Source organism: Typopeltis vanoorti, chromosome 14 (genome assembly GCF_054136105.1).
Source record: "Typopeltis vanoorti isolate ZY-2024b chromosome 14, IOZ_Tvanoo_1.0, whole genome shotgun sequence".
Lineage (NCBI taxonomy): Eukaryota > Metazoa > Arthropoda > Arachnida > Uropygi > Thelyphonidae > Typopeltis > Typopeltis vanoorti.
The window spans coordinates 119,786,509-119,798,851 of record NC_143562.1 but is presented as its reverse complement, the minus strand read 5'-3'; the positions used below and the strand labels follow the sequence as shown (position 1 = coordinate 119,798,851).

Below are 12,343 nucleotides of genomic sequence, written 5' to 3'. Positions count from 1 at the left end.
AGAAAGAAAAATTGAAACATTTGTTCATAAAACTAGACTATTGAATGACACAAATGTACAATGGATATATGAACAAAGAATTAACCAGTATCTAGATAAAATAAAACAAAATGAAGAAATAGAAATAGAATGGCTTAATATAAAAACGATACTAAATGCAACAGCAAATGAAAGCTTAGGAAAGACCAAAAAATTCAATAAAAGAAAAAAACTGAAGATCTGGGATGATACAATCAAAGAAATAATCAAAAAGAAAAAAGAAGCCTATCACAAATGGTTAAGCAGTAAAAGATTAGAAGATGAAATAGAATATAAAAGAATAAGAGCCATAGCTAAAAGAAGTCAAAAAAAGACATAGAGAATCATGGAATAAATTTGTTTCTAATTTAGAACATGATTTATATAAAATAAGACCCAATGTATATAAGATTTTGAAACACCTAAATGCAGATACCAAAGAAAACATAAAATTAAACACTGAATTGAAATTAGAAGAATTTCTTAATTACTACACAGAACTGTGGACAGACAAATATTTTAAAAAAGACAACTGCAAACAATTAACGAAAATGAAAGGGAAATAACTGAAGAAGAATTAGAAATCAGCCTGAAAGAAACAAACGGAAAATCACCTGGAGAAGATAAACTAGGTTCAGAACTATATAAATACGCAGGAACAAGATTCAAAGGAAGACTCTTATTATTTTTAAATAAAATTTACTCAATTAGTATCCCCCCAATAGAATGGAAAAAAGCAATTGTGATTCCTATCTTTAAGAAAGGTAATAGAGATGACCCTAAAAACTATAGAGGTATCAGTATACTAAATTCATGTTACAAAATATACAGCAGAATCTTAAATAAGAAACTAATGAAATATTCCGAAAACTTTATTCTAGAGGTACAAAATGGATTTAGAAAAGGACGATCATGTATAGACCCAGCCTTCTGCCTAAAATTAATAATAGAAAAAAGAAGAGAATATAATTTAGAAACACATATTGCATTTATTGACTTTGAAAAAGCATTTGACAAAGTTAAAAGAACATATTATTTAACATATTAAAAGAAAGACAAATACCAAATAATATCCTAAAAGCTGTCACAAGTATATATGAAAATAATCAAATACAAATAAGATTAAATCATGAGCTATCATATACAAGAGAGATAAACCAAGGGGTCCGACAGGGATGTCCCCTCTCAGCAACTTTTTTTAATATCTACTTAAATGAAATAATAATAAAATGGAGTAAAAATTTACATCAAGGAATTAAACTTTCACCTACAGTTAACTTAAACACTCTCCTCTTTGCAGACGACCAAATAATAATTACAAATTCTGAAGATAACTTAAAGAAAGCTATTTTAAATCTAAATGAGATATCCAAAGATTATGGTATGATAATATCAACGGAAAAATCAAAAACTATGGCCTTTAAAGGACAAGATCCAGCAAGAACTAAAATAGTATTAGATAACAAGATCTTAGAACAGGTGAATTCATTTAACTACCTAGGATGTATGATCACTTATGAAAATGAAAAAGATATAAACATAAAAATTGCAAAATATTTAAAAATAACCAAACCTAGTTCAAAAACAAACCAGGCTAAAAGTATACAATACATTAGCCCTACCGGTCTTAATGTATGGAAGCGAAATCTGGACAATAAAACAAAAAGACAAAGATTAACAACAGCAGAAATGAAGTTTATGAGAAAAACTGCAAAGTATACCCTATTTGATCACAAAAGAAACGAAGATATTATGAAAGAATTAAACCAAGAACCAGTAATTGAAAAAATTAAAAAATATAAACATAGATGGATGGAACACGTTCAAAGAATGAAAACAGAAAGATTACCAAAACAAACCTTAAAGTACAAGCCATTAGGAAAACGAAACCAGGACGTCCTCTTAAACGATTCAACGATGACTTCTAAGGCCGGAACAGGCCATACTAGGCCTAAATCCTTGATGCGTATGATGATGATGATGATGAAAATTTTCCTTTTTGTCAATTTTATAAAATCCCTTTAATATCTTAAAAGTCCTCGATGAGTCTGTGGACTCCCTGGAGGTGTCTAATAATAATAATATCTTAAACGTTTCTTACATGTCTCTTCTTTTCTGCCTATCAACTAAACTTTGTAACCCCATACACCTTCAGCCTATCCTCATAGAGTATTCCACAGATCTGTCACCAGCTTTGACCAAGCTGGTGACAATCTCTGAATCCCCTCTACCACCTCCTGAGACCAAGGTGACCAAATCTCTATGTAGGCAAGCTGTGGCCAAATTATAACATTACAAAGAAGGTTAATAACTTCCCTGTGATATGCCCTCTGAACTTCATCTTTCTCTCTCTACCATTATCCCCAAGTCCCTAACCTCATCCATTTCCTGCAATCCAGTACCATCAATACAATGTGCAGTATGCAACCTTACATTTTGCAACATTAAATTGACAATTGTTATCCTTCACCCACAATATAAATTTATTTAAATCATCCTGCAGGATATCTATGTTTCCTTTATCACTAATTGCCCTCCCTAGTTTTGCATCATTAACAAACAAATAAATATCCCTCCCCCTTAATATTTCTCTATATCACTGATATACAAATTAAAGAGTAGCGACCCTAGGTACTCCATTAGTCACCCTCATTTTCCTAGATTCCAGTCTTCCATATACTGTACTGGTATCTGCTTGTCGGCCCTCTCCCCATCCATGCTAATGACTACATTCATTCCCATTTGCTCCAACTTTTGTAATATTTTTCCATGTATTATTCTGTTAAATGCTTTTGCAAACTCCAGTATCATGGTGTAGCCATTTCCTTTATCTGAATCAGGTGTAATTTTATTATGAAATATGAATAAATTATTAAGACAGGACCTATCCTTTACAAAGCCATGCTGCTGTCTATAGAGTATTGTATCCCTATCCACCCACTGTTGGATTTTACCTTTACCAACTTTTTCAATACTTTAACAACCACTCCTGATGTTTTAATTGGTCTGTAATTTGCTACTTTTGCCTCGGAGCCACCTTTATATAATAGAAACCCCCTTTACACTACATTGGAACTTTGTTAGAGCCAAGACTTAGATTAATCAACTTCTTCAGAGGCACTCTGAAGTATTCATCTACCTCAATTTTGGCATGCATCAGCAACTGCAAAAATCTCCACCTGGATGATAAACCATTGCAAAATGATCGCTCAGCAACTAGACTATATTTTTTGCCTCTGTCACCTTCCTACAATCAGCATCGATCGGTCATCTTTCCATAGTCATTTTCCATCTTACTTGCTACATAAAGAAAAAAAAAAACTCTTTTGGATTTACTTTGGTCTGCTTAGCTAATTTTCTCTCATAATCTTATTTAACCTTTCTCGCCATATTAGTTGCCCTTCTTGCTTGCACTGCTCATTGAGTATGCTAATCACTTTTTTCTTCTTTATATTTCTTCTACAGTTTTTTTTTTTCCACCTCTTGCTTTATATCTTTATTTATCCACTTAATTTCCACTTGGTTTTTCCTTCTGACTTTGGGTATGCAGTATGATACTGCTTCTCTCAAACAGCCCGATCACGTCCCATGCACTACTGACATTCTTTCTCTATAGCTTCTCAAGCCATGACACTGCTCCAGAATGCTCCTAAGTCTGTCATAATGACCACCTTTATAATTCGGCATAAACTCTTTCTTGACAGAGAATTCTACATCTTTAGCAACTTCCCAGAACAAGAGTTGCATGGTCACTCTCCCCATTGGAGACAGAGCATCTTTGGTTATGGATATATCTTCTCATGCTATTACCATATCCAGCACTCTCAAAACCTGGTCCCCTCTATAACATGCTGTTTCAGGTAATTATCCCTTAGTAACTGTATAACTTCCACTTCCATCTTGCCATGCTCCCTCTCCTCCCTCCAATGTATGTCCTCATAGTTTCATCAAAATGAAAGCATATTTCTTGAGCCTATACAAATGTTCATGCATGAATGCCCACCTTCTAACAATTACATCATAATAGTATGATTTAGTTGCATTCTCAGTGGGGGTGAACCAGAGGGGTAGGATGAATAAGGTCTCACTCCTGAAAAAACACCAAAAATGATTCTGCTACATTAAAAGTGGCTAATTAATAATAATGGAATGCACATCTCAAAGAATAAAGATGTGCCTTCAGATCCACAAATGCATGAGAGAGATCTTTTGTTTTCCCAGACAAAAATAAAATTGCATTTTTATTTTGGCATCTTGCATATTTTTCTTGAGGAGGAAGAGATGGACATTGGCTGTCTGCAATTCTCCAAAAAAAGAGAAATACCAGGATTGACAAAAGTAAAATTTCACAAAACCTGAAGCCAGATGAATCAATTAACAACTTTTTACAATGGAACTGTCAAGATTCTGTCAAAACATTGGTATCAAAGTGCTCTTGCAGAAACATAAGCTAATTGTCTTCTTTCTGCAAGATACTTATTTGAAACCTGGTGAGAATCCTACAATGTGGTAGATTTTTATCATCTGCAAGACCAGGAGAGGGACACCTGCCCATGGAAAGATCACTATTCTTTTTGGGCAACTATACCTTTTTCCAACAAGTCACACTCATTACTAACCTAGAGAAAGTTGCCATTCACCTCATAGCATTCTATCTACTATCTTTGTCCAGGATTTTCTCCTTCAGAACTTCATCTACATTATTTTTACACCTCTTCTTTGATATTCTTCTTCCTTGTATTTCCATCATATTTTTCATTTCGCCTCATTACATGTCCATATCATCTTAATCGTCATCATCAAATTACTGACATTTACCCTCAAGGGGTGTACAAGATATGATAGTACTACATGAAAAATTTACATCATTACTAGCTTCCTACCTACAATTTTCTGCCAAATAAATCTGTTACCTGTCAAAGCTACAACATTGTCAGATCTTATATTTATATATCTGTCTTCTAAGGCACTTTTTATCGTATCAATCCACCTATATCTTGGTCTTCCTCTGGGTCTTCTTCCTGCCAACCTACCAGAGAACACTTGTTTGGCTAATCTTTCCTCGCCCATTCTATTTAAGTGACCATACCACCTGAGATTAGCTCTGCTAATGCATTCCTGGATGCTGACCATGTCAAGTTCTTTCCTAATATCCTCATTTTTAATATGATATTGACATTGATCCCATCTGTTCATGCCCCTAATTTTTCTCAGGACTCTCGTATCTGCGGTCACTAGTCTTTGGTCAAGTGTTTTACTTCTGACCCGGCTCTCAGATCCATAAGTTGAAATTGGTTTGAACACTGTCTTGTATACAGCTAATTTAGTGTTATGACTAATTTCTCTATTATTCCATATGAATTTATTCAATTGACTTCCCACCATACCAGCTTTTTTGTTGATTCTGTTGTCTATTTCCATATTTAATTTACCATCTTCACTAAAAATCATGCCTAAATAGCTGAAATGTTTTACTTCTTCTATAGGTTCTCCATTCACAATGCAGCTGATATTTTCAATGTTTCTGCCTATTTTCATTATCTTTGTCTTGTTATTGCTGACCTTCATACCATATCTATCACAACAGTTGTTCAATTTAGTCCGGGAATCTTGCAGACTGGTAGCAGATTTATTTAGAAGTATAACATCATTCACATAAAGTAAGAAGCTGACATTAACATCTCCAATTTTAATATCAGGTTAATTTTAATATCACTTTCCTTCATAATGTAATCCATATAGATAATGAATAACAGAGGTGATAATGTACATCCTTGTCTGACATCAGATATAACATTAAACCATCTCCATATACTTCCTTCAATTCTAACTGCTGACTTACAACTTAGACATCCACTGGCACCATACAACTGTAGTGTTTTGAATAGCTTCTCTCTTGGCACCTTGTCATATGCCTTTTCCAGATCTACAAAACTTAAATACAGATCTTTGTTATATTCCCATGAATTTTCAACTATTTTTCGTAAAGTGAATATCTGATCCTGACAGCCTCTATTTGGCCTGAATCCAGCTTGTTCCTCACCAAGCTTCTTTTCCACAATCCTTCTCAACCGTTTCTCAAGTATACTGGCATAAATCTTACCAGGAACGCTCTGTGAGAATTACAAGAGGTATTTCTCTACTATCAGTTTTATTTCACTTTTTATATATGGGTACTATGAGAGCTGTACTCCAATCATCTGAAATTCGTCCTTCTGTCCAGGCCCTCTGAACTATGCAGTGTAGCCACCGTAAAACTTTTATACCTCCATACTTGAGCATTTCTGGTCTAATATCATCTACTCCAGCTGCCTTTCCACATTTCAGACTTTTGATGGCTTTTTCTATTTCAAGCATGGATATGTATTCCTGATTGCATGCCTGGTCAGTGTTTTTTATCACTGTGCTGTCATCACTGCTAGTTTCATTTAGCAATTTTTCGAAGTAATTACTCCATACTCAAGGATATCTTTTTCTCCAATTTTCGTATCACCTTTATCATCTCTAATTCCTTTTACAGCACTCTTTTCTCCATTTCTGAGCTTCTTCAACAACCTCCAGAATATCTTGCCACCTTCTTGATGTTTATTTTCTATGTTCATACCAAAGTCTTCCCATGAGTTTTGTTTAGCTACTTTTACACAGTGTTTAGCTTTCTTACATTTGTCTCTGTATTCTCTAAAATGACAAGCTGACGTATTTGCCAGGAACTTTTGATATGCTTTCTTCTTTTCCTTCACTGCCTCTTTAACTTCCTGTGTCCACCAGGGAGTTCTGATTTTTCTATCCTTGCAGACAACCTCACCACATGCCTCTCTGGCAGAATCAATCAATGTTTTCTTCAGAGCTTGACATTGAATCTCCAAGGTTCCTGTTCTCAAACTCTTTCATTTTTTCTTGAATAATGTTTGTATATTTTAGTCTACAGTTCACATATAAGAGTTGCTCAACTTTTATTCGTTTTAAAACTTTCTTACATGTTCTTCTTTTCAATACGAATTTCAATTTTATCCTGCTTAAGACTAAATGGTGATCACTTCCAATTTCAAATCTTCTGTACACTCTGGTGTCCTGCAGCAGAGAGAAAACATCACTATCAACAATAATATAATCAATGAGACTTTTCTTATTCCTTGCCTCTTCTCTCCATGTGAATTTTTGCACATTTTTATGTTGGAACATGGTGTTAGTAATAACCAGTCCATGTCCTGAGCAGAAATCCAACAAGTATTTGCCATTATTATCAGCTTTGCTCTTTTCTCCAAATTTTCACAAAATATTTTTGCATGTCTGACAATCATTTCCTACTCTGCTATTTAGATCCCCAACAAGGACCAATTTTTCATTGTGTCAGTTGCTTTTTCTAAAGCCTCAAAAAATTCCTCCACTTCTACTTAGGAGAACCTTCTGTGGGACCATAGGCACAAATAAGTCTTATTGTCCAGTTCCCCATTCTGATATTTCCCAAAATGAATATAACATTTTGTATTTATTGCTCAGAAAGAGCTCACCACTTTTGGTCTTTTTTTTGTTTCAGTACCCCTATTATGTCGATCTGGTACTTATCTAATTCCTCAGCTAGCTCCATTTCTTTGCCATTCAGGCTTCTTATGTTGATAGTACCGATCTTCAATTCTGGTGATATTGAGTTCTTAATCGTGCTTCTTGTATTTTTTTGTCATTGCAGTCACCTTTACAAGTACCTCTGATGTGTTCGTTCCTCACCTGGTCTTTCCTCGTTAATCCACACAGCCATCGAAGCATCCTGATTTCTGTAGTACTAATCTAGCTTTCATTGGACTTCATAGGCAGTGTCTCCAATCCATATAACGTTGTAGGTCTCACTACAATTCTGTATATTTTTCCTTTCAATTTCATTGGCAGTTTTCTATCACATAAAATTCCTGACATTTCTTTCCAGTTCTTCCATCTTGCCTGAATTCTGTTATTGACTTCCCTTTCCACTTCACCTTTACTATCCACTACTGAACTCAGATATTTGAATTTATCTTTCTTGATGACCTCTACTTCTTCCTCAGTGTCGACATTTTGACCATACACCAGATATTCAGTTTTTCTTCTATCGTCAGAGATGCTTTTCTTAGAAATAAGTACCTCATATTACTTTTCTTTGACATAGAAAAAGCATGTGGCACAGCTCAGAGTACTTTGGCATACTAAAGGACATGTGCAGCTTTGCTCTCTTTTTATGAAGAGCATTCTGAGTGAATCAAGCCCAAATGAAAACCATTCTCACTCAGTTCTTTCTCGAAGAGGAGTAAGCCACAGGAGGATCAGATTTAAGTGTCATGCTATTGCAGTCAAGGTAAACTTGATAACAGAACAACTTGCTCCTACTGTAAGCAATAAAACATATGTATACAGAGACTACAGTAGCAAATTATAGACCAATCAGTATCTCAGGCATAGTGGTAAAAGTACTAGAAAAATTGGTTAAAAAGAGAATTCAGCAATGGGTAGATAAAAAAAAAAAAAAATACTGTGAGGGTCAACGTGGCTTTGTGAAGGGTCGGTCATGCCTGAGTAATATGCTAATGTTTTATAATAGAGTAACAGCTGAGTTGGATAAAGGAAAGGGCTACACAATGATTTTGCTGGATTTTGCAAAGGCATTTGACAGAATACTATTTGGAACACTGTTATGCAAATTAGAACAAATGAGGATGAATATGACACTGGTTAAGTGGATAAGAGAGTGGCTGCTGGACAGATATCAAAGTGGTATATAGAGGGGGCAGAATTGAAGCGAAGACAGGTGACTAGTGGTGTGAACACATTCAGTGCTGGGACCATTGCTATCTAATTTTTACATAAATGATATGGGAAATAACTTGAAAAGAAATATTCAATTGTTTGCTGATGATGCAAAATTAGGTAGAGTAATAGTTAATCAAGGCAATGTGAAGAGCTTGCAGGACGATTTAAATAGGTATGGGCAAAAGCTAATGGGTGTCATTTTAATGACGAGAAATGTAAAGTTATGCATTTTGGGATAAATAGATTACAAGCTGTGTATCACACTGATGCCACTGTACTCCAGGAAATAGATGAAGCTAGAGATTTAGCGGTGGTGGTAGACAGAGAGTTAAAGTTTAGAGGACATGTTGCTAAGGTACCCCATAAGATTGCTTGGCTAGTGAAGAACACATGTAGAGATAAGGAAGTTGTAATTCCTTTTTATAAGGCCTTGATACACATACATCTGAATTACTGTGCTCAAGTCTGGTCGTCTAGGTTTAGGAATGAGGAAGTGGTGGAGAGGATTCAGAGGCTAGTGACCAAGATAATGAGTGCCTGTGGAATGTTCCCTATGAGGATAGGGAAGGTGTGTGGATTGCAAAAGTTGGTTGATAGGAGTAAAAGAGGGGATATGATAGAAACATTTAAGTTGCTTAAAGGAGTTTATAGGATTGATGCAGGGGAAATGTTTCAGCACTTGGATAGAAAGGATCACAAGCACTGCATACCACAAAATCCTGTAGTACGCTATGCAAAATGTAGTACTTTAACGGGGAGGACTTAGTGATATGCCATTCATAATTTGAACTGTGGTTGCTGCTGGACTTGGTGACACACTATTTGTAATTTGAGCTGCGGCTGCGAACATCATTCAATAGTGTTGAGCACTAGGAACTACTATAACTATACACTAAATGCTCTACTATAAACTATACTTATGCAATATTATACATATAAACTATACTTGACTATAAGCTGTACTATAGTAAATAACGAAAATATACTAAATAACGTAAAACTTATCTTTTTCTTCTCTTCTACCACAGAACGTATCCGACTCTGACCTCACCGTCTCAGTAAGAATAAACCAAAAATAAACGCAATATACACAACTAAATTCCAAAAGCAACTCCACTGTATCACTTGATACCTCCAAGGACTCGTTGAGGGAGGGCACTCTATTATTGAACTCTCAGTCTCCGTGATTTAATCCACCAACTACACAGAACTGCTATTATCATCATCATCTACATACAATGCCATCTACTGCCAATCACTACTAGTATTTTTTGTCTTTAAATTGCATGTGTTCTCAAGGCTGATTTGCCTGTATGTGGGATTAAAAACCCAAGTTTCTAGGAGGGGAAAAAACCCTGCTATCTCCATATAGGATTCTTCATTCCTGATTAATCTTGTGGCTCCCCAGGCAAAAGGCTGCGGGTTTGAATCCCACCATGGGCATGGATGTTTGTGATTGTCTGTGGAAATATTGGTGGTGGTGGTCAGCGATAGATGGCATTGTTGTAGTTGCAGTCAGTTTGTGGATTGTGAGTGGTGGGGACAGAGTTATAGAGCAAATGCTCTCCCTCGATGAGTCTTTGGACTCCCTGGAGGTGACAAATAATAATAATAATATGAGATCAGCTAACTCACCTTCAATTGAAAAATGTAAAGATTCCTTTCATCAAAATGAAAATTGAACTTAGTAGGCTTTTTTCCAATGGAAGGGCATAACGTACCATTGTTCTTCCAATGGTGCTATGGAGAGGAACTTCAAATGCTTTAAACTCATTTATGTTTCTCATTTACTATTTCTGCATTCTTCATACTCAAAGACAATGTTTTCTTTTCTCACAAATCACTCTCCATGCAAAGAACTGCACCTTACTTCTTTGTTCACATCCTCCATATATATAGCTCCCCAGGGATGGCCTTTTTTCTACCACTCTCTCTCTCTCTCCTGTTATTCTATGAAAAAATCACATTAATCTGATAAATAACCCCTCAACTTATGTCTCATTGATGCTTCCTCCTATTCACAGAGCTCTGCAAATGGCATTTCTTCAAGTTGCCTTCATATCTTTGTACCTTCCAGGGATCCGAGACTGTCTTGGTATTCTCTAGATCCTCTTTGAGATATCCTCATCTCCTTGGAAATCAGTAACTAGATCTGCACACAAGGTTTCTAACCTTATAATAGTTAAGACATTTTAAATTCATTCATTTATTTATTCAGATTTCTAATTCTGGACACTGTACCCTTTTTTTTTTCTTTCTTAGATGAACGACATATGTATCAATGGTCGTAGAGGAAACCTTCACTTTATCCGATTTCCAACCAGTGAGATGGGATTGTTTCTACAACTAGCCAAATCCAAAAACATAGCAACTGTGGCTAGCACTGTTTGTGCAACAGGTGGAGGTGCTTACAAATTTGAGGATGAGTTCAAGAAAGTATGATTTTTACTATTTTGTACTTAACTATGTTCTGTGTATACGTGTGTAAATTACAGTGAAATTTTAGCCTTACTATTTTTATGTAAGTTTTATATGAAAATAACCTAACAATAAAAGTGGTATGCTTTCAACACAAGTGTAGACACAAAATTAATATTGGACAGGATAAATAAATTGTTAGTTATTATAATTATTATTATAGTGAATTATAAGCAATATTATAACAAATTACATGATAGCTATAGTAATTACCTTTAATGAAATGAAAGTACAGATATTTGTTACTGAAAATAACAGTACCTCATCAGTGCATAGAAAAGCAAATCAAAGAAGTGGGAATACAAGTTACACACAACATTCGGTTTACCAATTAAAAACAGTTGTCACGTGCTAGAAATTAATAAATAATATTAAAACTATTTTTGATGTTTACATACAGTGAGAATCTCCCAAACTTGAGGGAGAGGAAGAGACGATCATTCTGATTCGGGTTTGGCCGATGTAAAAGGGCTTTGCAACTTTCTTTGAAAAGGTGTTGATATTTAAAACTGCTTCTATGGAGAAGACAAGCTTCATTCCACTGGATACTATGTTTAGTGTCAATACTACATTGTCCCAGACAAGACTTTTGAGGCTTCATGTATTCAATATAACAATGATGTTCATTAATTCTTTTTACCACAGAACATCAGCTAATGATAGAAGTGACAGTTTGTCTTTTGTAGATGGCAAGAGATGAGAAATTTTGTTGATGGGAAAATATTTGGGAATAAGGTGATACTTCTTCTAAATTCTACCAATAGATTCAGAGATACCAGAAATATAAGGGGTTGGAACCCTGCAGTCTGTTGAAGAATCCTTAGGTGTTGGAACATGGGAATCAATTATCTGCTAGATTTTATGAGGATTGTAACCATTAAATTCCATTAAAGTTTTGATAGTGAGAAGTTCTTGTTATAAGCTTGAGGGAAAGGAGTATACATTATGTGCTCTATTAATTAAAGACTTGATAACACCAATTGTATTGAGAGGTGTGATGAGCAGACGTTTGATGAATGTATCTGCCAGTAAAGGTAGGTTTCCGATAAACACTGGTTGACAATTTACC

At 35.1% G+C, this 12,343-nt stretch overlaps 1 protein-coding gene across 1 annotated transcript in view; it reads left to right on the top strand.

Moving 5' to 3' along the window:
- The window catches only part of LOC150099861 (pantothenate kinase 3-like), a 192,492-nt gene that overhangs the window by 65,008 nt on the left and 115,141 nt on the right, over window positions 1-12,343 (top strand). Inside the window, exon 4 of the mRNA XM_090403411.1 lies at window positions 11,059-11,232. Coding sequence (XP_090259537.1) covers window positions 11,059-11,232 — 174 coding nt within the window. The remainder of the gene's footprint in view (window positions 1-11,058; window positions 11,233-12,343) is intronic.